At 39.6% G+C, this 25,588-nt stretch overlaps 2 protein-coding genes across 6 annotated transcripts in view; one reads left to right on the top strand and one right to left on the bottom strand.

The window, feature by feature from the left end:
• Positions 1-244: 244 nt before the first annotated feature.
• On the bottom strand, positions 245-25,543 carry NRG4 (neuregulin 4). 4 transcript variants are annotated; one of them, XM_071754646.1, is made up of 7 exons: positions 25,315-25,454; positions 25,076-25,192; positions 20,281-20,346; positions 16,780-16,873; positions 8,659-8,808; positions 4,197-4,246; positions 245-4,086 (listed from the first exon to the last, which is right to left on the bottom strand). In XM_071754646.1, the coding sequence occupies exons 3-7, from the start codon at positions 20,288-20,290 to the stop codon at positions 4,070-4,072; spliced, it is 321 nt and encodes a 106-aa protein (XP_071610747.1). In that variant the 5' UTR covers positions 20,291-20,346; positions 25,076-25,192; positions 25,315-25,454; the 3' UTR covers positions 245-4,069. The 4 variants fall into 4 exon arrangements, 3 of the variants coding, with proteins under 3 accessions (XP_071610747.1, XP_071610745.1, XP_071610746.1); XM_071754644.1 differs by having other exon boundaries at positions 1,687-4,086; positions 4,167-4,246; XM_071754645.1 differs by lacking the exons at positions 25,076-25,192; positions 25,315-25,454 and adding an exon at positions 23,689-23,756 and having other exon boundaries at positions 1,687-4,086; positions 4,167-4,246.
• TMEM266 (transmembrane protein 266) overlaps positions 23,703-25,588 on the top strand; it is an 86,859-nt gene continuing 84,973 nt past the window's right edge. For both annotated transcript variants that reach the window (XM_071754633.1, XM_071754636.1), the window contains exon 1: positions 23,703-23,793. The gene's annotated coding sequence lies outside the window, so the exon portion shown is untranslated. The remainder of the gene's footprint in view (positions 23,794-25,588) is intronic.

Genomic DNA, 25,588 nt, shown 5'->3' with positions numbered 1-25,588 from the left:
GTACTGCTGGGAAGCAGTTCCTGTTAAAAACTGCAAAGATGGTGAACTTGGGTGTTCTTTCTCCCTGTGTCAGGTTTGTTTAGGCCCAAGTGGATATTGGAACAAGCCTTATTTTAAGTGATGAATGAATCAGACTGAATCATTCCCCCTTGGTGGGGAGCACTAAACCAAGGTGTGGAAATGATCCCTCCAAACTTTCAGCAGGGCTGATAAGAATCTTAAGCCTGAGACTGAATTTTGTAAAAACAAGTGTTTACATAGGATTCTTAATTAGTTTTTAGTTAAAAGTCTTACCTCAAAACTCAATGTCATTACCCCTCTTAGTTAATTTTTTTCTTTCCAAAAATGGAGAACTTCTTGCTACTGGAAGTAACTGTAGTGGGTGTTTAGTGGGTTTCATGGCAGACACAAACCTTGGTGTCAACCTAAGTTTTGTGGCCAAATAACAATTTAAAAAACATTTCCTATCCAGGTATCTGCTTCTGGTTTTCTCAGTGGAATTACACAGGCAAATAAGCTAGACATTACAAAGATAGTAAAATTAAATGATCTTTTGTGTTACTATCTCTGACCACTCTGCAAACATCAAGAAAATAATTGTTTCCCCCCCCTGCCTGATTATTTTCATTATTATATTGTGGGGAAGATTTTATTTTTTTACTGAATCTCTAAAATGTATTCCATTTAACAGCAGCTGTTTTTTGGGCATGCAAAAGCAGGTAAGATAAACACAGAAATCTTAAATCTCAGGTTTCTTACTTGAAATGTTTCCTGTTCCTAAGCCCATTTCTCAGCCAGCCAGAGGGTCCAGAAGAGGCTGTTCCAGTGGGGCTGTGGATTAACCTTGTGTCCTGTCCAGCCCTGTGCCTGCTGAACTGCAGGCTCAAAGGTGTGCAGCAAGGAGGTAACCCCAGCTCACTGCTGGTGCTGGTGCTGGTGCTGTGCATCTGTCCTGGGCCACAGCTTTAGGTTAAATACAGGCTCAAGCATTGTAGGAGCCTTGTGCTGATTATTTTATGCTTGCCAGTACTTCATAACAATGCAGGGTGTTTTTCTAAACAACTCACAGTGAAAGGCTGGGAATTATTTTCATGGGAAAAGGCATAAGAGGTTTGGATTATTTGGAAATATTACCTGTTAGGAGAGAGATGGGTAACTGGTTTTTGTTTTTTTTCAAGTGCTTTGATAATTCAGGAGCAAAACATTTATTCCAAATCAATGGGGTTTGTGTGTCTAAATGCTTTAAAAAAACAAATGTATAAATTACATTTCACAAGTAGATCCTCACTGAGATCAGCAGGTAGCACAAACTTCTCAAAATAAATGTTCCAGTGCTATTCACATCGCTGCATATCACCTTTTAAAGATAAAATTTCACAGCTTTAAGAGTTAGAAACAGCTTTTTAAAAATAAGCTTGTCTTAGCTGAGCTGTCTGTATGGCAACAGGGAGAGTAAACACTAATACCCTGAAAACAGGAACTCCTAGGATCTCCAGAACTGCTAAAAAATGACTAAGTAGGTTGACACAGCAGCATATTCTTTGATGGAGAATGCATAAGAGATTCAAATGAAAGAGCCCTGTTAAAAAATGCCACCAGTGGATGCTCAGCTACATTTTTATAGAGCCCATCATTTGCCTGAGCAAAGTTGTAGTCAAAATATAATTACTTCTATTGAGAGGATAATTTGAAAACAGTCTCTTTTAATGTACACTGAAAAAACCTGTTCAGATGTTACAGAAACTGATAGAGGTTGAGTTTACAAGAGTTAGAAATTGGTTGTAGTTTTAATTTGGGCAATGACAACAGCAATGTCTTCCTGTTATTTCAAGTTGTCCAGCTGGAGGTTGTGTTTACAAGCCATTTCCTAACCCCAGAAACAGCTCCTGGTGAAAGGGGGTTTGGGCATTATCAGTCCCAAGAGGGAACTGAGTGGCAACCTGCCTGGCAGTAATGCACAAAATTTGTATTTGGTGCTTTGCAGGGCAGCACTCTCACATGACACAGAGATTGTGTTGAAGGGGTTACAACCAAAAGAAAAGCAAGAGCAGACTCTGGATAAACACAAGCAGGGAATGTTACAAACAATCATGGAAAAGGTTTGGTTGTTTTTTTTTTTAAACATCTCTAGGCATGCACATGTGTGGGTTTTCTTGTTTGCTCAGTTTCTCCCACAGTGCAGGAAATATTGCAGTACTTCCTTGAAAGAAGCACTTTTGTTCACTATCACTGATCACTAAAAGCAAATAATTTATGTTTGAATTCTTTTGATTATTCTGTGCTAATGTGAGGTATAGGAATATTCTGTCTCTTAAGCACATAGATGCTAAGGCATTACAGGTGAGAGGCACAGGGAACATCTGCATCCTGGCTGGATGAGTAACATTGCCAGAGAATCACAATGCAGTTTAGTTCTAGTGGTGGTTTTTTTCCTCAAGCCTGTACAGATAAGTCTTCATTAATATCCCTGGGTTTGAATAAGGTCATAGCACAAACTAATCCACACTAATCCACAGTGTTTTCTGTTTCTACTGGAAATAGATTGATGTCCTGTAAATCTGGAAGGATGCAAAATATGAAAGGAACATAATTGAGGGGTTTGGTTTGTTTTGTTTCATGTAGAAGAGCTGGGTGTCCCATGTTAAATCCATAACTGCCTCTGGCTAAAGCTCTCCCTCTCCTGGGCAGTCCCATCTCCTGAGACAGAATTTGCTGAACATGTAACAGGAGTTTTTAACCTTTTAGGTAAGCTCACTTCCTTCTCTTTCTGCCTGGACTCTGCTCAGCTGGGTCACTCCCAGTCAGAACACACAGAACAGAAAAATTGGCACAGACACCATTTCTGTTGTGCTAAATTCTCTCCCCCATTTCTTCTCTGCTTTCAATTTTTAAGTAACTGAGTCATATTATCAGAGCCCCTCTATTGCTCTTTTAAAATGCAGGGCCAGGAGGAAAATAATTTTGATTTCGTGCAGTAAATTGTGAAGGGGCAGCACAACATTGAAGGTACCTTTAAACTGGGAAGTGCTACCAAATGGGCTTCCTGGTGTTCTTCTCATGTAATATTTACCAATATAAATGAAAAGACTGTGCAGCATGGAGAGATCCTTGCACTCATCCCTGCATATCCTTAAACACATAACACTGCTTTAGGCTCCAGGGACTCCAACCAGAAGATGTGATCCACTGGAACCTGTGTTTCCTTGGCTTTAGAGCTCACAGAGCTATTTGCTTAATTTTGTATGCAAGCACTGCTAGAGAATGTTGTGCTGTTTCACTGAATTACATGTGATGTTGGCTACCCTGTACTCTCTGTGGCATTTGACCACTTAAAAATGAATTTGTGGCCTGATCTCATTTTGGCCCAAGTATCAAATTCACAAAGCTTGTGAACTGAAATAACAAATGTAAGAAGCTGCAGTGTACTCAGCTGCAGTGGGTTTGAAGCAGCCTGCCTTACTAATGGCATTTCCTTCAAAGTTAGCATTGTTCTGTAAATTAACTTGTTTGCAGCTAAACATGGTTTTGCTTTATTCATCCTCACTTTTTGCACTATTTGCTTCCCAAGTAATGCAAACAAGACTGGTGACAGAGAGTAACTGAATCAAGACAGTGCTCAACTAAAGGGCAATCTCAAGGGAAAAAGGACAGTCCTATCAAAAGTTTGTGCTACTCTCTCATGCTGAAAACCCTGAGATGATCTCATACTATCTGTGAAGGGAAAAAAAAAGATTACTTCAGATTTCCCATACAGTAAAAACCAAAATTATCTTGTGTTTCTGTCTGAGCATTAGAGAAAACAGCAATTTGTCATGAAAAATCTCACAAAATTCAAACGTAAGTTACAGTGATTGTAGCAATTTCTGTGTAATTCATTAAAAACACAGGGAAACTGATAAGTACAACTGTTCCTCTTTATGTCTTAGTTGGGGTCTCCTCCCACACAGAAGTAGGCCTTCTATTTCACTCTTTCTTCTCTCATCTTGTTTACCACATCATCCTCTACAACTAGGGTGTTCTTAGGGTTGCTCTGCCTGTTGTTTTCCCACCATTCTTCCACTTGAATGCTTTACTCTGTTATGATTTCTGAAAAATAAACAAAACACGTGGTTTTAATTCAAGGAAACTTCCTCCCCTGTGGAGTCCCATACTTGAGATTTACTCACTGCTGCAGCCATTGCTGCTTGTAGTCTCACCCAGGCTGGCACCACACTCTGAAGAACTTGTCCTTGGAATGGAAGCTTTCCTGACCAGAAGAAACAAAATAGAGAGACAATAAGGGGAAAAAAACAAACCACACAGAGTAAAAAAATTAAAAAAAAAAAGTTACATGGATCCTCTGCAATAGCTTTCTAATTAATACTCAGCATTTTTGAGCAGCATCTATTTGAGGGAAAAGGATGGAGATCAGAGGCAGAAAGAGCACTCCATGGCTCCATCTTGTAAGTAGAGCTGATCTCTTGCTCTTTCCCTTTCTTTTAATAATTATAAGACATCTGCTCTCTTGAGAAGAGTCATGAGCTCCTCTCCTTTCTGTCCAGTTTGTGTCCTGTGGTGATGATAACTCCTCCACAAAGTCTGCTGGCTTGGACAGCTCCAATGCTTTTCTCCCTGGCCCAGCCTGTTCTGCCTGGCTGGGTTCCTGCTCTCCAAGGTTCCCCTCCTCACAGGTACCTTGGCAGTGCTACAGCCTTGTAAGAAAGCCCAGACATGAACTGCAGGTTTATTGTAGTTTTCCTTAGGGTTTTCTCTGGTCCCCTGAGCTGTGTGTGTGGCATTCAGGCCTCTAGATGATTTTTCAATAAAAGTGGCTGGTGTGGGATCTGCCTTTCCCATTCTCCCAGTAACCCTTGCACAATACCTGGATCGGGAAGCTCAGATGGACCTGTACTGATACCTGAATTGCTTGTATTGCAAAATATGGCTTTTCTTAACTCAGTAACAATGTATCAAGGTTTTTTTGTTTTTTTTTTTTTTTTTTTTTTGCATAATCTGTATTCCCCAGGTCAAAATAATGGGCTTTCCCAGTACTATTTGGGGGGTTGTAGGTGTGTTTCAAGCTGGATCTGGGTTGCCTCCACTCCCAGACACTGCTGAGTGGTCAGGCAGCTCCTGGGCATAAAGCTGCACAAAACCTCTTACAACCCCAGACATTTTGTCAGTGTTACACAGCAAATCACTCAAGAGACCAGTTGTGATAAAAAACAAAGTGTTTCACAGTGTGAATGTTACACTATCTTTTTGCTAAAATACATCTGTTGGCATGATGTTGGCACACTTTCTAGTGAATCCCAGTGAGTAGAACCAGCAATAGTTTTATGTGCTGAGCTTTTTCAGGATTGTAGCAAACAGAACTGAGCATTCTCTTTAAAGCCTGGGATTCCCAAATGTTGTAACATTCAGTATCCATTAAATGGCTGGAGAAAACTTGATAAAGTAACATAGGAAGCTGATGTCCTGAACTGGTTTTCACATTAATGCTGAGTGTAGACAGTGCTGTTCTTATTAATTCCTACAACATGATAGGAAATTGATTTACAGGACTCATCTCTGAGGACACATAAAAGCATAGCCTTGTCTTTGCAGCATTCCTGATATTTTTTTTCAGCAAGTAAATTCCAGCTCCTCACTTGCTACCTAAAGAATTCTATTCTAAAAACTTGGGATTCACTCAGAGAGCTCCACAGCAGCCTCTCCTCCAGCCACTTCCAGCCCCAGTGAGGGGTTTAACCATAGACTAATTTTTTACATTTCTAAGCTGTTTTTTCTCATCACCAGTCTTTGACCACTTTTCCCCTCTTTCCTTTCTCTGCTGTTCCTTCTGTTCCTTCTGCTTTCCATCACTCTCACCCTGTAGCTATTTCTAATGCTGTTCCTTCATTACCCTTAATTCTCTCTCTGCCTTCCTACAGGTTTGCTTTCCCAAACCACACCATCCTGATGAATTCTAGTAAACAGTAAAACACAGCATGAAATCAGCTTAACAGCAGATTGGAAAAAATAAATCCTTGCTTGATAAACATGTGATGACTCAGCTAAATATAAAGGAATTATTTCCCACTTTCACCCAGAGCTGTCTCTATGCAGTCTTTTTCTTTTGTGGGCTCTTTCACTGTTACTTATGATCTGGTTTTGTAAGCAGGAGAACAAAGTCCTTTCTTTCCACCCTTGTATGTTGAACGGATTTGTAGAGAGGAAGGATTAAATGCACATGCCTAGTCCTGAAATATGCCCAAGCAGCCTGACAGGAAGAAAACTTGGAATGGAAGGGGGGTACAAATTATGTCAGCAACAAGAAAATAGAGCACTGATTTTCTAAACTCTAAAAGATTTGATGTATAATTTTAGGGATTCAGTTTCTGTATTCTAAATTGCAATTAATATCTCCTCTTCTGCATCCCTCCAGATTGCAAACCACACTAGAATGTTCTGCTGGAAGAGCCACAGCCATGCTTCCTAACACACAAAATAGGGTGGGAAGCTCTGCTTTCTGATTCTGGGTCAAACATATTTGTTAATGAGATGTAATAGTGAAAACCTGATAGCACAATATTTTTCTTAACATTTTAAATTTAAATATCCCATCAAGAGGCCAAGTCAAGGATGGTCCAGCCTTTCAGCTGACCTTCACCAGCCCCAGTTCCACCCTCTTCCAGAATGTGATGATAGGGGTTGTAGATTGAATTTGGAAAAAGAAAATAAAAACTGATGACAGCTGCTGGCAAAAATGTGTTTACACAGCTGAAAAGCAGGGAGAAGGCTGAACTATCCACTTGAGGCTCCTTTTTTATGTTGGTCACTTCAGTCAAGAGATATAAGGACTTTCAGATGTAAAGAATTTGTTTTATAGGTGAATTCTCTAGAGGAAGAGGATTGTGATGCATCAGTCTCTGAAGTGTAAAGGTAAGGCAAGACAGTTCCTAGCCTTTTATGTTCTTTATGGAGAAGAAATTGATGGTGACTTAACAAGATTTTCCAAGGCAGTCTGGTAGGTAAGGGTTCAAGAGCAACTATATTAAGACTGAGTTGCTGCCCTTGTTATTTTTCGAATAAAGAGGCCCTAGTGTATGGTCTGCCAGTTAAGTAAATCTTGAGTAAATTGATTTCTTACAAAGAAATAGAGTAGTTGAGGTTCATTTTCCAAGACTTGCACAGAGCTGCCAATGCTGTTATTCTCACTTTCTCTGCTTAGCAATGCAAAGCTCTTTGACCATCAATCTCTGTAGATTGTCTCTCCAGCCTTCCCCTAATTTTACTGTGTGCAAGAGGAAAGGGATCTTTTAACAGATTACTTTCTGAATTCTTTGCTCTCTGAAGACTTCTTTTTGGTCTCAAAGGCAAGATTTACTTCTAAAGAAATACTCTTGGTACCTGCTGTGGCATTCCTCTGCTAAGACAGGATAAATTTAACTAAAACATCCAAGGGGAGGGTATCCTGTACAACGAGGTTCCTTGATACAAACTCTGTTTTATGAAATGCTCTCTGTCTCTTCTAAATATATTCAGCTATGGGGGAAACTGGCATTCAGTGGGTTTCCATGACAGCAGCTGAGGTAAAACCAGAGCAGCTATTCCAAAGGTCGCTCACTGAAAGGCACTGATCAGAGAGGTTGATTTGGCAATGTGATTATGGGAGAGCAAAGAGCAGAACTGCAGAAACCTTGGGTTATCATAACCAAGGAGGAATGCAGCATAGGAATAACAGGAAGAGCCTGCAAGACCATGATGGCTAAAAATTACAGGGGCTAGTAAGTTGCCTCATAAAGGCATAAATACACATTAACAGGATGTGACAAAATGAGCTCTTACAAGAAGTACAAAGAGGGGACCGGGGAGGTTGAGTTGCATACTTCCTGCAGAGAGTAAGTGAGGACAGGATGTTTATGTGGGTTTGGTGTATGTGTATTAATCATTTGGTACACACTAAATCATGTGTACTAAATCATTTGGTGTTACAGCATCAGACAGGTTGACTTAACCCCAGTAACTGCTCATGTCTTTTTATTTGATATCCTAATATGCATAAAATGCTACTAAAACCAAACCTACAGCACCTGATGTGTAGCACTGATGTTTTCATGCCACTAAAACATGGGTCATTCTGGATAAATTAAATAGCTCTCTGGTTTTTTCTACATGTTAGCTAATAAACATCTACCTGGGATTGTCCTTGAATTTGAGTCTTTCCTTAGTTTTTTGTTGTTTTTTTTTAAACCAGGAGCTGGAAAGGAGTTGGGAGTTAATGGCACCAGTTGGTTTAGCTGAGAGATCAGTGTGGTGGAACAGTTCCTGACCCCTAAGCACTTGGGTAATTTGCTTCTTCCTTCTCAACCTTTGGGCAACATCAGTGTTGGTTGGTGTTTTAAAATGTTGGCACTAGCTCTAGGTAGACTATAAGCTCTCAGAAATGGATGTACTACATTTGTTTTTTACCAAGCCACTATAAGCAATCACTTAGCAAAGACATTGAGAAAGCTACAAACCAGGAGGTAAAATATTACAAGCAACAAGTTGTAACATCCACATTAATTATGCTGAATAACCATGCAAACCTTATGGATAATTCATTGCATATTTTACATTCAAATAATTAGTACATGATTACCAGAAGAAATTTCTACTTGATTGAATAGCTTCAGCACTTTGAAGCACTTTTACCTGCAAAGGAAGTAGAATGCTCCAATTACAAGAACTCCTAGTAGAAGAAGTGAAGCCAAGAAAGCTGCAAACAGGTCACCTTTGCTCTGGGACTTGATGCTGGGCAGCAAAATTTCCTCACAACGGGCTCCTGTGTAATTCTCAATACACCTGGGGAAACCAAGTTTTATTTGGATTAGATGGTAACTTGTCATCTAATAGGAAAAGGCTTCTTTTGGTCTGAAGTGGGGAGATAACTTGTTATGGCATAATTCAAGGCTTATCCTTGCTTCCCAGCAAGTTTTCCTGTGGAATTTCCACTCGCCTCATATTTCTGAAACAAAGGCAATTGGGCATGTGGGCATCAAGCTTATATTCTGATCCATACTGCTTTTCTGCATTAAAGCAAACCTTTCTTAATACCCTTATCAGATTAGCAATGGTGTGCTTCACAGTTAAATCTTCCTCCTCCACTGGCAGATTTAATTAATTAAAATCCACCTCTTTAGTGTTAACTGTGTCATCCCACTGGTTCTTCTCTATCCTACAGCAGCCATGCTTTCTTTTCCCCCTTTGATTTAACTTTAGCTTTCTTTGTTGAAGAGCTGGTATTGTCAGCTAAAGAGATGAAGGAAATGGGAACTCACTGAGCTACAGGACTCCTTAAACTGCAAAAGTGGTTTATGTGGTGTAATAATTCATGCCAGGACATGTTACTTGCTTAGTGGACGACCCTCTCTTGAGGAGACCCAGCTAAAAGTCATCCCCACTGTGCTTATTTTATTTATTGAGCCTCTGAAAACCTCTTCTGAAAAAAGGATTAAAATTAATATGGTGTTTTACCATGTTAAAATGGTATGATATTTTATTAAAAATATATTAATGAATTAGTAATTAATATTCTGTAAAAAATTGATTGAAGCTAAACTAATCTTAGTTTGCTTTATTTTTTGCACTTATTCTGCTAGGTTTTCTTAAGAAATTTATTGCATCAGAGAAAAAGGGAAGCATTTCATTCAGTAACTCCATTCTGCATGTATCTTTTATGTATGTAAATTTGCTTCTCTCTATTTGTATTACTAAATGTCTTGCTCCTTCTTGCTATTTCTAGCACTGAAGTCATCATAATCTGTGACATAAGCAATTTCAGGCTCCAGCTGAGAAAAATGGGCTGAACTCCATTACATACTTGAAGCTCTCCACTGCCATTGGCAGCTGCCAGGTATCATTTCAGATGAGGGATAAGGTGGAGGGAACTGCCAAAAAAGAAAGATGTCCAGCACATCTAAATAAAACCAATGGATCACTGGTAGCACAGCCCCCTGCACGCTTGATGTGACTCCCAGGTCTAAAATACTGCATAAAGAATTACTAGCACTTCCTTTCATTCTTGACCTTTGGGAATAGAATTAAAGATTTAGACACTAGAAAAAAGATACAATTATCATCAGGCACTGAAGCTGTGCAACTGATCAAACATCCAGCCTTTACTAAGGGCAATGTGAGACTTTTCCAAGTTACTGGTTTGGACTGCTCTGATTGCCCAAGATAATGTGCCAGATATTTGCTGTAAGTACAGTGGCATTTCAGTGGCCTATTTCTGAAGAATTCTGTAGAATACTTTAGGAATAGAAGAGGAGTTTGAGTGGGGCATTGTTCTCTAGCAACTGGGAGAGAAATGCTTTGGAGAGCTGAATAGAATAAGGGATAGAAAATGGAATTTCTAACTCATAGAAGTATTCTTGAATACCAATGAAAACTGGAGAATAGCACAAGGCTAAAGCGATACCAGAAAAAAAAATAAATAGGTTTTGGCATCAAATTAATGCTCATGGGAAAGTTCTAGAGAATGACTTAAAGTGATTAAGTCAGTAGCCCAAAGAGGGAAGTGAAGCAGAAGACAAGACAAGACACTCCTTGGAGCTGAAGAGAGCTCCAAGGGGGCATGAGGCAGAGGAGCAGGGTTAGGGAACTGTGGTGGCACCATGGAGTGAGGTGGCAGGAACAGAGTGGGGAAGCCATGTTCATGTTCTGCAAAAAAAATCAGGAAAAAAAAAATTGGAATGTGATGACAGTAGCAAAAAGGTCACTGAGATTGTAGCCACTTTCTACTAAGTAGAAAATAGAACCAGATGCTTAGGGAAGCCTTAAGTCTTCAAGAAAGGAATGAGCCAGAAGGACTAAGTCTGTAAAGGTGAAAACTACAGCTACTATGAATCCAAGGTTATAGGAAAGGGAAAAAGACCTGGCACATACAAAATTTAAATATCCTGGATATAATCAAAACAAGTTTTAGAGACATGTTTTCTGTGACTTGCCAGTTTGATAATATCTGCTTTAACTCTGTGCAATGGATTAGGATTACAGAGCTGCCCATCCACTTTCTCTGCACTGACATGGTGACACTTTTTCTGAAAGTACTTCCATGCTATGTAGAAAATACTGTCATATAATCTAAAAATGATGGAGGTTTTGGTAGAAATAGGAAAATTGGGATGATTACATATGGTCACATTTAAATAAACAGTAGTTAATGTGACCCTACCAACAGGCTCTGCTGCAGTTAGGGCATTCCTGAAAATCCAGATGTTCAAAGAGGGGCTTGCAGAAGCTTTCAGGAGGCCCTCAGTACTGATGTACAGACAGGTGAGGGACTAAGTTAAATACAGAAGCAACTGATGCTTTAAAACAAACAAGAGAACAAAGCCCTTTCCTAAAACTGGTGGGAAAGAAGCTCAGAAAACTCCAGTAAGCAGCAGCAGAACTCACTCTGCTCCTCCTGTTGCATTGGCAGAGCTCAAATAATTCCAGTGGAGTTACAGGGACTGGAAGCACCGCAGGAAGGGAGCCTTCAACAAGCATGTGGGCTGGGAACATGATCCAGACAGATGGTATCCATGTAGTGGCTCCTAGAGATACTTACTACACACAGCCTTAAAAGTCAGTAGCCACTCAGTTTATTTTGTTTATAATGGGTGCATAAAATAGAGCACAGCTTAAGCATGACACACATGCAGTTGTGAATCTAGCAGGCAGCTGTGTGCCTGCATGAATGGCTACAGAAGGGAGAGGAGTTGCTTTTGTAGGCTACAGTAAGAGGGAGTTACAGTAATGAAGCCTTGTGGTCACTAAGGCAGGTGTTGCTGTGTCACAAGGTCACCTGTGTGCTGTCATCCTGCTGTTTCAGCACATTCTATCTCTTGCCTTTAAAAGGTCCTACAATGTAGAATTCTGAAATTGATTTTTAAAGTGGAAAAAAAAAAATCTTCCTTCCTCTAAAAAAATAGAATTTCTAATTCAGACAGAGTTGAAAGACAGTAGCCAATGTTTGAGGAAAAGCTGTGAGACTTCAAACTCCCATTTCTAGATAGCGTCTACCTGGCCTTGCATGTTGTAAACAAAATTACTCTAGGAGCTCTGCTGGATTCAGAACACTAGCATATAATATATATCAGAAAATCCACAGAATCTTCCAACCTAGGAAATTAATCAAAACTACCCATATTAGCCTCAGTCCAAGGGGGAAGGCAATAGGCTGCACTGGCTAAGATGTTAGGAAGCAGGTCTGCAATTATATTGATCCTTTACAGTCTGATCAGGAACTGAATTCTCAGCATGCCAGCCCTCCCAGAGGACAAGGCATTACTGCAGTCTCAGCTCACGAGACACAGCAAGTGATCTCCAGTCTGTCTGAAGCAGGTAAGAAGGTTCCCTTGTTCTTCCTGACACTAAGGTGGGCATCATAGAATCTGATAGGCTTGAAAAATGGAAGTAGAATTTGAGTCAAATATGAACACAAACTCCCATTGCTTAGTACTAAACAATAAGAGTCTTCACTTTAGTTTTTCTTCAGTCAGAATAAATCTCAGTGCTTTGTATGTAAATATACATACAAATTTACTTGCATGTAAATATAAAGCTTTAAGGAGAAAGACAGCAGAAACATCTGCTTAGTGATGCAATTCATATTACATGGCTGATAGCTTACCCTGAAACTGTGTTTGTATATGTATATATGTATATATACACACACAGAAAAAAATACAGCTCGTGCTATTGTTTAAAGAAAGTGTTGCTTTTCCCTAGAACCCCCTTAGCTACATACTTATATGGCAAACATATTAATTCTGATCAATAGTGCTTTTCAAACATGTAAGAGAATGTTACATTTTCTTTTTCATGTCCCATTAAAGGTAAGTCTTCATTACTGACTTTTTTTGCCTATGCTTTTGGTGGGTATTCTAACTTTAGTTCCTATGTTTCAAGCTAAAAGCAGAACTGAAAAATCCTGACACACTTTGTGTTTCCAGAAGAGCCTGGGGTATGTGGAAGTAGTTTTGGAGGCAGAGAAAGAAGAGAGTCCAGATGAGCAGAAGGCCCTTCCCTGGCAACTTGGAGCATGGATATTGTGCATGCTTACAGCTCAGCAAGGATGTCTCTGGTGGGAACATGTGAAGAAGAGAATGCAGGACCCATCTCAGAGAAAGAGCCAGATAAGGATGAGGTACACAGAAAGCAGTAGAAGGAATTTGCATGGGATTTATTGGATTAGTACAGGAACTGTGGAGGAGAGACTGGATTAGGGTAGAAGCAAAGGAAGGGGAAAGTGGAGATATCCTTTAACCGCACACCAGCATTTCAGGGAGATTTCCATGGTCTGCTCTGTCCCTGGCAGTACTGAGCCTGAATCTGCTGCCCTCTTCAGAACATGATCCCTTCCTCAAAAGGAGAGGATTCATTATTAATTTCTGTGTGTGCTGCCCTCAGAAGCAGAGGAGCTTCTGTTTGTGTGCTCTTATACCATCTGTATTTGGTCTGAAATACTGAAAGAAGGCTCCCAGATATCTGCAATGTGTAAGACAAAATAGAAATACCAGAACTTCCCCTCAGACAACAAAATCTTCATTTAATTCTGCATTGCATTAATTAATGACTGTGGGACAGCTGCACATCAGGTGCTGAGGCAAACAGCTTCCAGCCTCATGTTTTATGATACACCTGAGGCAGCTGCTTTGCCATCCTTCTCCATTCTGCTGCATATTTATTTAGTACATTTGGGCATTCCTGAGTTTGAAGCTCATCTTGTTTATGGTGACAGGTGTGCCTTTTGCTGCAGAGAACATTAATTCATTGTTAGGAAAGGAATGGGGGGAGACAGCAGCTGAACAGCTTCATGTTTTGACACACATCAGCTGTATTTAAAATCTGCCAGTGTTGCAGAGGGGCCAAGTGGGGCATGTGTGTGTGTCAGCTAAGGTTTCTGTCTATTAAATCTCTACCTTGTATGTATGTATCAGTTCCTCAATGGTAAATATTAGTGAAATCCTGAAAGTAATCAGTGGCTCTTAATTTGTTAGCATGCAACAAAATACATATTTCTAACAAATCACAGAATCATTTGGCTTGGAAAGCACCTCTGAGATCATCAACTCCAACCCTTGATCCACTGCCACTGTGGTTCCCAGCCCATGGCACTCAGTGCCACATCAGACTCTTTTTTAAAAACCTCCAGGGATGGAGACTCCACCCCCTCCCTGAGCAGCCCATTCCAATGCTTGATCGCCCTCTCTGAAAAGAATTTCTTCCTAATATCCAACCTAAACCTCCCCTGGCAGAGCTGAAGCTCTGCCAGGGGAGGTTTAGGTTGGATATTAGGAAAAAATAAGCCCATGCCTTCTTGTCTGACTGAGAGCTGCCTGGGAGCAGAGCCTGACCCCCCCCTGGCTCCAACCTCCTTTCAGGGAGTTGTAGAGAGTGATGAGGTCTCCCCTGAGCCTCCTCTTCTCCAGCCTGAACACCCCCAGCTCCCTCAGCCCTTCCTCACAGGATTTGTGCTGGATCCCTTCACAGCCTCCTTGCTCCTCTAGGATGCCAGGTCCCCAGTTACACTGAAACTGCTTCCAGTAGGTGATCCTGCTTTAGTGGGAGATTTGCACAAGATGATTTCTAGAGGTCCCTTCCAACTCTAATAATTCTGTGATTCTGTGTCCTGCCTAACAGTTTAGCACAAGACATTTGGGTAAATTAGGAGCATGTGAAGACAAATGTATTTTCAGATATTTTTACAGCATTTTACTCTGGTTTTGCTCTGTTTCTCCTTTTTAATCAGTTCTGTCCTAGTGTTCATTCAGCCATAGATTCTAAAACTAATTCCATTTTTCTGCTGGTGGGAGATGATCATCTGAGAGCACTTGGAAGCTTTAGGTGGGATTTGGCAGAAACCTGCATCAAAGTCACTGCGCCAGTGTGTGGTGATGCCAGTCCTGAAGCCCCAAAGAACCAAGGATTTTTCTGAACTCTGCTGAAAAGTGAGGCATTTTTTCTGTTGTTACTATTCACATCACTGCTGATTACTAAGATATCTGTGTGTAAACAAAACCTTTCTCATCTATAATTAGCCTTCTCTGACTGATTAAGGAACATGCTTAGAATGAGGACATGCTTAAATAGAATGCTTCTATTTAAATCCATGTAACTTCATAATCAGCCACTAGATACAGAAGAAAAATACTTGATAATTTAAATGCAGTAAGATTGCCTGAGTATAACAGAAATGCTCTTAAGATGTTACTTTTCTGCTTCAGCAGATTATAGAATCCTCTAGTACCTGAACTCCAAATTACTTTGTTTGGAGCCCTTTTAAAGAGGAAGCTCTCTGCACTCTGAAAAGTGAGGAGTTAGGAGGCTTTGTTACTTCATGTTTACAGTTATTGCATCAAATACACCTTCCTCATCACACAGTCTAGCAACAGGAAAGATTTAGGGCAGTCTGAAACTGTGATGCTGTTTAGTTAAACATTCGTTTTTCATCTAAGTACTTCTGTATCAGTAATATGGAATTCTTACTAAGGAAAAAAAGGGAATTGCAATGTGTTTTATTTTTTCTCTTGAGTAGTCATTTTACACAGCATAAGCTTGCAAGGTTTAGCAGTTGGAATAAATCATCACCATAGAGCACTTTTGAGCTTTATCCTCACTTCTGGGTCTGATGCATTGTCTGACATTGGACAATGTGCTGAATGACAGGAATATTCTGTGTAGGATTTTCAAGGAGCATTTACCACAAAATTGCCTCTTCTTTCCTCATCTACTAGAGGAGTTTACATGTTTTAATTTAAATATTTAAATTGAAATGTCCCAAACAAAAGAAAGAAATCCTTTAGGCAGGCATCTTAGAAAAGATTTTGTTTCCTTCTTCAACTGTTTCATCCAGTTATCATTAGTTATAGCTCAAGACTGAAGAGGGAGCAGAAGTTGCCACTGAAGGAAAAAAGATAAGATCCTTAAGTGTTTGTAATAGGTGTCTGAATGTCTATTTTCATGTTAAGTAAACCCACAAAATCTACAGTAATTTAACAATAACAAAGAATTGGTTAATGTAGAACCAGGAAAAATCAGAATTTAATCTGTTATCTTATGTCTTGGCAAATGAGAATTTAAAAAGACTGGGCTGTATTTATGCACGTGGAAAAATAGGAAGTGCTGCTTCTTGCAGCGTGAAACGTGGGTTTCATAAAGAACAGTCCCATAAACAAATGGTGTAAGAAGTATCTGTATTTGCTGCCTTGATATTTCTTTATCAAATGGTCTTTGGCTATCATTGTAAAGTTGCCCTTTGAGTATTTCACTGAGACTGAGAGAACATAGTAAGTCTTGAATTACATTCTTCTTCTCCCCTTAGAAGATAATACTCCTTTTTTTTGCACTTCCTCATTTTGTTCAGGTCATGGCATTTTATGTCAGAAGAATTTTAAAAATATAATTTATCTGGAAGAAAAACTGGGACTGTACTTTGCCTTGCTGAATGACTTTCCTACATCTATATTCCACAAGGCAAAAAAACTGCTTTTGTTCCTTTCTGTATTGTAAGGAGGAGGAAATGTGGCTCTAAATTTAGATACCATCCTGAATGCACAGGCAGCTGAGTACCCATCAAACAACTCTGAGGATACACCAAGTGTACACATTTATTTTTTCTCATATTGTTGTGTCTCTGCAAGCTAGATGAGTAATCTGAGCATCAGTTGCTTGACTGGGAACAGCTACAGGTAAGAAGTATTTTCTTTTACATAACATTTTAACAAGAAGTCTTTAGACAGCTACTGTCTGGTACTTAAACACACAAACTTCAGTGTCACTGACCTGCAGAATGGACTGGAGACAGTAGGAATCATGTAACAAATCCCTCCGTTTAGACAAAAAGATCCATAACTGGTGCCACAGAGTTCTTCATGATCTTAAAAATAAGACCAAAACAAACACAGAGAAAAATGGAGACTTCTGTATTTTAATCAATAAAAGGACATCTTAAATTATACTTTCTGGGGAGCGAGAGTGGTTTCCCTAAAAAACCAAAATCAAGCAAACAAAAAGCCACCACCCAAACAATCCCCCATGCACAAACAAAAGCACCCTATGGCCAGAGAAGGGGTAGCAGTCTCTCAGGTGTCCTTCTGGGCCAGGAATGTACAGCACTATACATTGGAGAATTGTTTCATGTAAGTAGGCATTGAGATCACAGATTTATCACAATACCATAAAGCACCTAAGTTATATGAATAAATGCAAAGTTTCCTTGGCAGTGAGAGAAATTCTCCATTACTTCCTTTGCCTCTGGTGACCACTAAGCATGCTGGGTTCAGTGATTCACACCAGGACCTGGGTAAGGTTGGTTTGTCCTGTTCCAATGGCACAAGCTGCTGTAACTTCCTTCTGGGATAGAGCAGGACCCAGTACAGATGAAGCCAGGATAGTTCCTGGTGTGGATCAGGACATAGTGTGACTGCTTCAGGCTTTTAAGAGCTGAATCCTTGTGCAGTTGGGCACCACCAGGTTCTCCCAGCCCAGTTTTAACAAGCAGTGAGGAGTTAGCCCATGGGGTGTTACCTGTGTAGAAAACTGTCTTTTGCAGTGGGATTTCCACAGATTTGAAGAAGATTTTTCCAGTTTGGTAGGTTTCTTACATGAATTGTTAGTGTGTTAAACCCAATTAGACAGGCTCATAAAACCTCAAATACAGGATACTGGTGCTGGCAGCAGTAGTCCATTTTATGCCTAAATAGAGTATCTGTACCATCTCACTCTTTTTTAAGGAAGTCTCAATGTTGAAGTTGGACTGCAGGTATTTGATACATTTAATGCATCAGTAACTCATTTTATAGATATGCATATATATCTTTCTGCATCTCTTCAATCTTACAAAACCACAGAATTCCAATTAAAGAAAACCAGGAGTCTTCTGACATCAGAAGTGTGATACTCATGTGTTACCTCACACTTGAGGTGTTCCTTTTGCTGCTATTACCCTCAGGAGTTCTGGAAAGAAGAATTCTGCTGTCTCACTGTTTATGTGTGGAAGACATGCCCTATACAAAATATACTATTGTTTAAGAATCAAGATTTTAATTTTCTTATTTGTCCTTCAGGAACAAGAGTTGGGGTCCCTCTTTATTTTTGCAGGAAAAAGTGAGGAGTGTTGCCATAAGAGATCCTACCCTAGAGGGAACTTCTGCAGCTTTGTACCTAAAATACACCTGACTTCTCTAAGAGGAGCAGAAAAGCTTTAGCTACGTGCAAGAAAATCATTGTGCATCCTGCTCTCCTCTGAATTATCCCCAGTAATTCCACTCCTTGTCTTTTCACAGATTCTTCTCTGACAGCATCTTGACATAGGAGTGTGAGTGAAGTTCTTACATCATTTTAAGATGAAGGCAGTTACACGACAGAGCTCAACAGGAATTCAGTTTCATGTTCATGTTATCAGAGTGCCAGCAGCCAAATGGTAATTGGACATTTTTGCATTTGTGCAGATAAATGAGGAAGCTGGAGGAGGCAGGATTGTTCCTGTTTGACCTTGTTGCACTGTCTCAGGATGTGGCATAACAGAAGTGTGTGAGTTCTGCCCTACCCTGATAGAAGTTAAATGGGAATTTATTTCAGCTCTGAAGCAGTCTGTGCTTGTCTACTGGCAATTCATTTACTGCCAATTCACTATTAAAAGACTTCTTAAATTATTTTGCATGGGTAACAGTATAATTGCAATAAGAATAAAATGGTAAAAGGAAAAAAAAACCAAGTTTTTTTAAACAAGAACTATAAATTATTTTTAGTCTATTGAAACACAGCAGTGGAACTTCTGTGACAATGTAATTAAATTGAAGGATACATCCTTCCTGAAATTAGGAAAGGCTATGGAATACAGGAACAGTGTACCAAGATATTGATACCTTACTTGAGCATTTAGTGTTCTTCAGTACTATGCCAGTGTGAGACAGGCCTATTTCTGCATCAAGATGAAGAAATAGAACCACAAGACATGATATCTTGTTGCCTTCAAAATCTTTTTGATTGTAGTTACAGTTCCTCTATAGGCTGTTTCTTTCTAGAGCAAGACTTGTCTCCAGTGCTAAGGGGAAAATGGTAACCTTAATTTTACCAGGAATGAGGTATTTGAAGAAATCTCTATGTCCATGTAGACCAGGTGCACCTTTTTCAGTCCAGTTGTGCTTTTCATTAATTCTGTTTTGTGTATTCACTTTGCTACTACTTATTGAAATTACCAAAGTGATGCAGTATAGATGACAAAGTTATAAGAAGAGCTTAAAAAAAAAATCAGGGTGCTCTTAACACACACACACACAAAAATTACTAAGGACATAGTATGGCTTTTTCTACAATACAGAAAATATATATTATTGTACTTCATATCCACTTTACTGAAATGCAGTAGCTCAGGTCACATTTTGAAGCTACAGCTCTGTACTTATAGACAGGAAAGTATGAAAGCAGCAGCTGATCTCTTTACATTTATGGTCAGTGATGCAAAGGAGACTACTGGAGAGTAGGGATGGGTTCAAGACAAGTGAGTCTGTTACAATTTTTCATGAGGTAAGTCAACACATTATATCACTCTAAAAATGCAAATTGTATGCTTTGAAAGTCAAATGTGTACTACTTAAGATAGAAACATTTAACAAGTCGAGTGAGGCTGGGCAATTTAAAAATACAGAAGATTTAGCTTTTCAGTTAATACACCTCTAGAAATTCTATCAATATATGTTCTACATATATATATATATGTATTTTGATATATTCTTCTAAGTGAGAGATTAAATAAAAAGAAGTAGGACCCAAATGTTACTTTTTAAAAAAGTTGGGGTTTGGTGGGAGGAGAGGTGAAGGGGAATGAAACAAGATTATTCTTTTTAATGCTAGACTGTGAATACTTCGAACTGTCAGAGGTATCAGCAACCTCTAAATACACTCGTTCTCAGTTATTCTTTTTGAGGAGGTGAAAACCTGTCCCTAAACCACCTTGTCTGCCTGCATTTAAACTTCTGTAACCTGACTGATCCATTAAAAAGAAGAACAAGTAAAGGCTCAGGACCTTGACCCCTGGAGAACCAGGGCAGACTTGATAACCCACACACTGACTTAGCTGTTGGGAGAAGTTGGGGCTGCTCAGAGCAAACATCTCAGAGAACTTGTGCTGCTGACTGATGAACTGGAGGTTACAGCCTGGTATGCCCTATGAAGGAGTTGTGACAATCCCTGTGGCAGCTGTCAAAATCCATGCAATTTTAATTTAACAAAATTCTAATTATGTATGAATGCACATCCAAGTGGAGACTTGGCAGAAATTACCTGTTCGCATATTATTCCGACAACAATTTTTATTCCTGGTCAGAGGCTATTCTTCTAAAACAGCACCTAGAGCAAACACATAAATTTAGCATGTGATGTTTAATGCCAGTGACTTTTTCCCAGAAAAAATAGTTATTGGAATGTATCTTTCAGTTCTTTGCCAGTAATATACTGTTACATTATGTGTAAGTTCCATTAATTCACAGTTAATGTCAAACATCTGAGTGCACTGTCAGGTTCAGTGAACTCCTAAGGGCAGTACTAGAGAAAAACCAAATTCAGACTGAAGCACATTTAAACAATGAATACTTGTTTCAAACAGCCATGCTCATTCAGAACTGCATCACCCAATGCTTTTAGGCAACCTGAATTACTCTTTCTGGCTGGCAAATTAAATTGACATTTGTACCCTGAAAGTCAGTGCATGCCAGTGCACCAGACTGACAATTATTCAGTCGAGTCAGAGCTTGGTGCTGGAATTCTTGCATCCCACAAACAAGAATTTCCCAACTTGTAGTTTCTCAGAGAGAATGTGTGTATTTGCACTTGAGTTTTTCTCATGTCTGGATGTCAGGTGAAATTAGTAACAGAGGCTGTGAATGTAGCACAACTTTGGGAAGTCAAGACTTGTACAATTATTTTAAAAATATGGAATAGAAATTCTGCTCAGACAGAATCCAGTCTTCACTTGATATTGCTAAAAAGAAGCTTATTCAGTAGATGTGCCAACTTTGTAAACATCTACTACTGTTCCTATATTCTGTTTTCTTGTAAGATATATTCAAGTTTTGTCATATCAAACAGGTGACAATAAAACTAATGTGATAGATTTTAATTTAAAGTTTTCTCTTTTTTTTTTTTTTTTTTGATTATACTTGAAAGTGTACATCATACTATTTATTGCTGAGTTCAAAACATTTGCATAATGTAGTAGATATAAATTGCATCAAAAGAATATAATACACAGTCAAAATTCTGATTTCAATTTGTATTTTATTGGAGCAACTTGTCCTTTTCAATTTACATTCCCCCTTTTCAGAATGTGCCACAAAATTGTATAATATACAGTAGCTCTCATAACAGAAAATATAAATCAGACCTATAATGTAAATTTCAGACTAGCTCCCTTTCCAGATTTAGGATATGGGTCCTGGAACAGACAAAATAACTTGATTTTGGTACTGCAAAAAGGAGGTCTCCCATCTCCTTTCCTTGATTATATTGTCAGTATGCATCTTACTATCTTTCTGATGCTGCTACTTTTTCAGGAGATGCTTAAATCAAAATGATCCAGCAGAGAAATCTTTAGAAGAAACAGACTGTGTTCTACTGCACCTCCTGTGCATTTCATGGGCTCTTTGGACCAGGACTCATTGTTGCAGGTACTACAAAGTGTTTCTAAGCTGACTGCAGAGAACAAGTTAGTTTGAAGGTGGCTCTGGAACTATTTATTTTTAAATAAATGATTTTTAAACAAAACTGTTTATTTTCAAACTTTGTTGCCCGCATATTCAAGGCAACATTTTGGCGAAGGAAGGGCATAGAAATACTTCCTAAACAATTCCAGAGGGTGGATGTGTGCATGCAGAATTATATTCCTGAAGTTACGATAATAAGTATCATAGTTTGGGTCTAAAGATCACTTTCAAAAGAGATGTGGATGACAGCATTCACAGTTGTAGCTTTTTTCTTTTCTTTTTTTAACTGAAATGTAAATCATTAGGTAGCCATCCATCTGCACATGAATGTTTTTTTCTCTGGTGTGTTTCTGCACTCTGAACAGAAGTTTAAGTATGTATCAGTTTTTAAAAAAGAATAAATTGGACTCTTTCTCCTCAGAAAAGTGAACTGATACATTGTAAGAGAAATTAAATGCTGTAGCAGAAATTGTTGCTAAACTTGATTACATCTGTGCACTGACCTGGCCCTAAAAACCCTGGAGCTGATCTGTGCATCTGTCTTAACACTTCACAAACTCAGTTCTTTTAAGACACAGCAGTAGTCTATCATCACAGAAACTAAGAAATTAAATTATATGAATGATCAAAGTCCATCTTTGCATGTGTCTTGGGAGTTTGTGGAAGATTACTTTGTGTATCAAGTTAGTGTATTTTAATCAGAACTTTTAAATACAGCCTGTTTTGTCACCTTGTCAAAGAACTCCTGATCAGTTCTACCCTTTTCCCTGCATCACCTACACTGGTACTAATAACAACAACAACAACACATCGTTTGAAAGACTACAGTTTATAATTTAAAGCAAGGTCACCTGGTAGACTGAGATATGCTGATATTGTTTCAGCCTCTTCAGTTACTTGAAAGTCTTGTGGAACTTTATTTTTATAGACTGAATCTGTTAACCAGGGCTTCAGTTTAGGAAGGGACTGAAATCACATGTTTAGAGTTAATCATATCCTGAATCCCAAAGGTAAAGCATGTTCAGGTTGTTGGTTGAATAAATCATGAGCTCTGTGTGTACAGGGGTGTCCCACTGAATGGTGCAAATGGGATCCATCACATTTTCAAATACTGAGCAGAGAAACCACAGGTTAAAGTGAGTCACTCTAGAAAATTCACACACCCTCCTGCTCCTTGGGCACTAAAACTCTAGGGAAAGAGAAATAGTTTTTTCTTTTGGGGGAGCTGCTATTGCATCTCTGGCCATTTTGACACAAAACTTCATGGGGTTCAGCTCTCTAGAAAAAAATATGTGCTGATACCTGGCTGTACTGAAGGATGGCTGGAACAATTCTTTGTAGCTCCTTAGAATTGCCTTTAGATGCATCTGTGTGCTTTACTTCCCATATACTTAAAACAGGATCCATATTGCCACTTATTTTTTTGTTCTTTTAATGGCTGAGTGGTCTAAGCATCCCTGAGCTGCAGTGTCCCTAAAGGATGATGAACTTGAAGTCTTAATGCACACAGAAAGAAAGCACTGAGTAATGATTTGGGGTATGTTTTATGCTCCTTTGCTATCCAAATATTCTTAAAATTTATCTCTGTATAAACTCTCCCCCAAATTAAGGAAGATTATTTCACTCATGTGGCTATTTAAAATATACAGTTTGTACATTTAGATTAGCTTACACCCTATAGCTGTCTTGAAGAATGGCATTTTACTGCATTATGCACTCAAAATCCCAAAGAGGTAAAGTCTCATGCTGCCACAATACTGGGCTCAAATGTTTGCATCATGAAAACAGGGAATGGAGAAAATTCTAAAAACTGCACTCTCTGCTTAGTAGGTTAATTAAACATAAATTTCCTTCTGAGATGTGTCCTTGATATCTATCAAGCAGATAGTAGTCCACACCTCTTATTTTTTCCAAGAGCCAAGAACTGTCCTGAAATCTTGTTAAAAGGAGTCTGTTTTCTTATCTAGGTGATAACTTCTCATACCCTTACCATATGAAGCTCATAATTGAATTTAGCACAGAAAATCATCAGGCGTCAGAGAAAATCCATCAACTGCCTGAAACAAATGGAGATCTCAATAAGGAAGAATTCAAGGTGAGATATTACAACAAATTTGTATAAGGACAATGTGTTTCTCAAATTTACATACTGCAAGTGTCTTTTAAGCTTGGATATCCACATTGTGAAGGATGTCTAACAAAAGACAGGCATGAAGGCAGATGCCAGTAGCTCACAAGTTTCAACATGCTAGTGACTGACAGGTGAATTTTTTTAATACAGTTGTCAAAATTCTTTCCATTACCATTTGCTGAAATTCCAACAAATGACTGAATCCTCTTGTCCTAGAAATACCTGCAGTGAAACTTTAGCTTTACATTTTGATTTTATCCACTGAAGTCTGTCTAGGATTAATTATATACTAAAACAGCTGGTAAAAACTCTTGTCCTGATGGTGAAAACACTATTTGAGACACTACACTAAATTTCAAGGAAAATTTTGCATTCCCCAAATCTCATACCTCGTTTGCAACCAATAGCAAATTCCCATGAGAACCCCTGTTCTCCTGGATGAGATACTCCTACAGAAACTGGCAAAGCTGTGTCAGCTGAGGCTTCTGTCAGATGTACCTGTAGTCATACTACAGATTTGTAATTTTGAGAGATTCCAGTTTCAAGTTCATGTGAGAGGAATTACGTTTTAGAAGACTTGCATGAATAAAGTTACTGTGAAGCTTGGAAGAACACACACACAGACACACAGACACCCCCAACACTGTTCTTTCATTCTACTATGGCACCTTAGTTCCCAAGTTTCCTCTTTAAGCTCTCCAAGAAGTCAATTTCAATGGAACATAAAGATTCTCACTGTGTGATTAATTTTTATTCCTGTCTCCATGGCAGACATAGTGTCAGTGATCACAGATCCTGAATCAGAACACTGTAAAATCTGTATTGCAAACAAGGAGAGAATTTAGCACATGGACATTTAATGAAATAGTGCAGTACCCCTAAAATAATTTTGAGATACTAAACAATATGTGTCAGATGAGTTTAGATGTTTACTTTTGTTTGGAAGCTAATGTGTCCAATCTTCATACCCCCGGGTTTCAGGGTTTGGGTTAAACCTCGTCCAGCCTGTAACAACAGCTGGCAAAGTGACTGCTCCCACAGCAGCTCAGCCCATGGCAGAGAACTGTTAAATCTCGAATCCTTTCTTTCTTTTCTTTTTATTTTGTCCATTTATAGCACGCTCTTAACCTTGGGGCTTCTTTACTCTTTTTATTTTTATTTTTTCCCTTTCATTTAATGTGGCATGGAGTTAATTTGCCCTACGCCAAGCGCAGCTCCCCCCAGGGAGCGGGTTCTGGGGACTCACCGGGTGTAATCTTGCTCCGGGGGGCAGAGGACAATCTGCTGAATCAACGCAATCTCTAATCCGCATCCTGTAACCCCGCGGCTGCTCTCTCCGCACCCCGTTACGTAACCGCGGTGCCTGCAAAACCAGAACAAAACACAAAAACAAGAGGCACAACTTTTAACAACCTCCTCGGCCCGGCCCGGTCCCGATCCACTCCGCTCCCCCTTCACCTCCGCCCCTCGCCCCGGGGCTCCCACCTGCCCGCCCTGTCCTGCCGGGGGCCCGGCGGCTGCTGCCGGGAGGGGGCGGTGCCGGGGGCGGTGTCGGTGTTGTTGCCGGTGTCGGTACCGGGGGCGGTGTTGATGCCGGTGTTGTTGTCAGTGCCGGTGTTGGTGCCGGTATCGGTGTCGGCCCGGCCCGTGCCGTTCCGCCGCCGCCCGCCCTCCCCTGACACCATTGGGTCGGCGCCGCCCGCGTGACGCGGGACGAACGCGCGCGCGCGCCACCTCCCTCCCCCCCCCACACCCCCCC

The sequence above is a fragment of the Heliangelus exortis genome, chromosome 11, assembly GCF_036169615.1.
Source record: "Heliangelus exortis chromosome 11, bHelExo1.hap1, whole genome shotgun sequence".
NCBI lineage: Eukaryota > Metazoa > Chordata > Aves > Apodiformes > Trochilidae > Heliangelus > Heliangelus exortis.
The sequence above is the reverse complement of the archived record's forward strand: the minus strand, read 5'-3'. Positions and strand labels throughout refer to the sequence as shown.

Excerpts from the sequence above, each read along its gene's own strand:
- NRG4 (XM_071754644.1), bottom strand. Across the intron at positions 8,809-16,779 it reads GTCTCCAGTCCATTCTGCAG|GTGTATTGAGAATTACACAG; the intron begins GTCAGTGACACT and ends TGGTTTCCCCAG. Across the intron at positions 4,247-8,658 it reads GCATTCTACTTCCTTTGCAG|GAAAGCTTCCATTCCAAGGA; the intron begins GTAAAAGTGCTT and ends TCTTCTGGTCAG.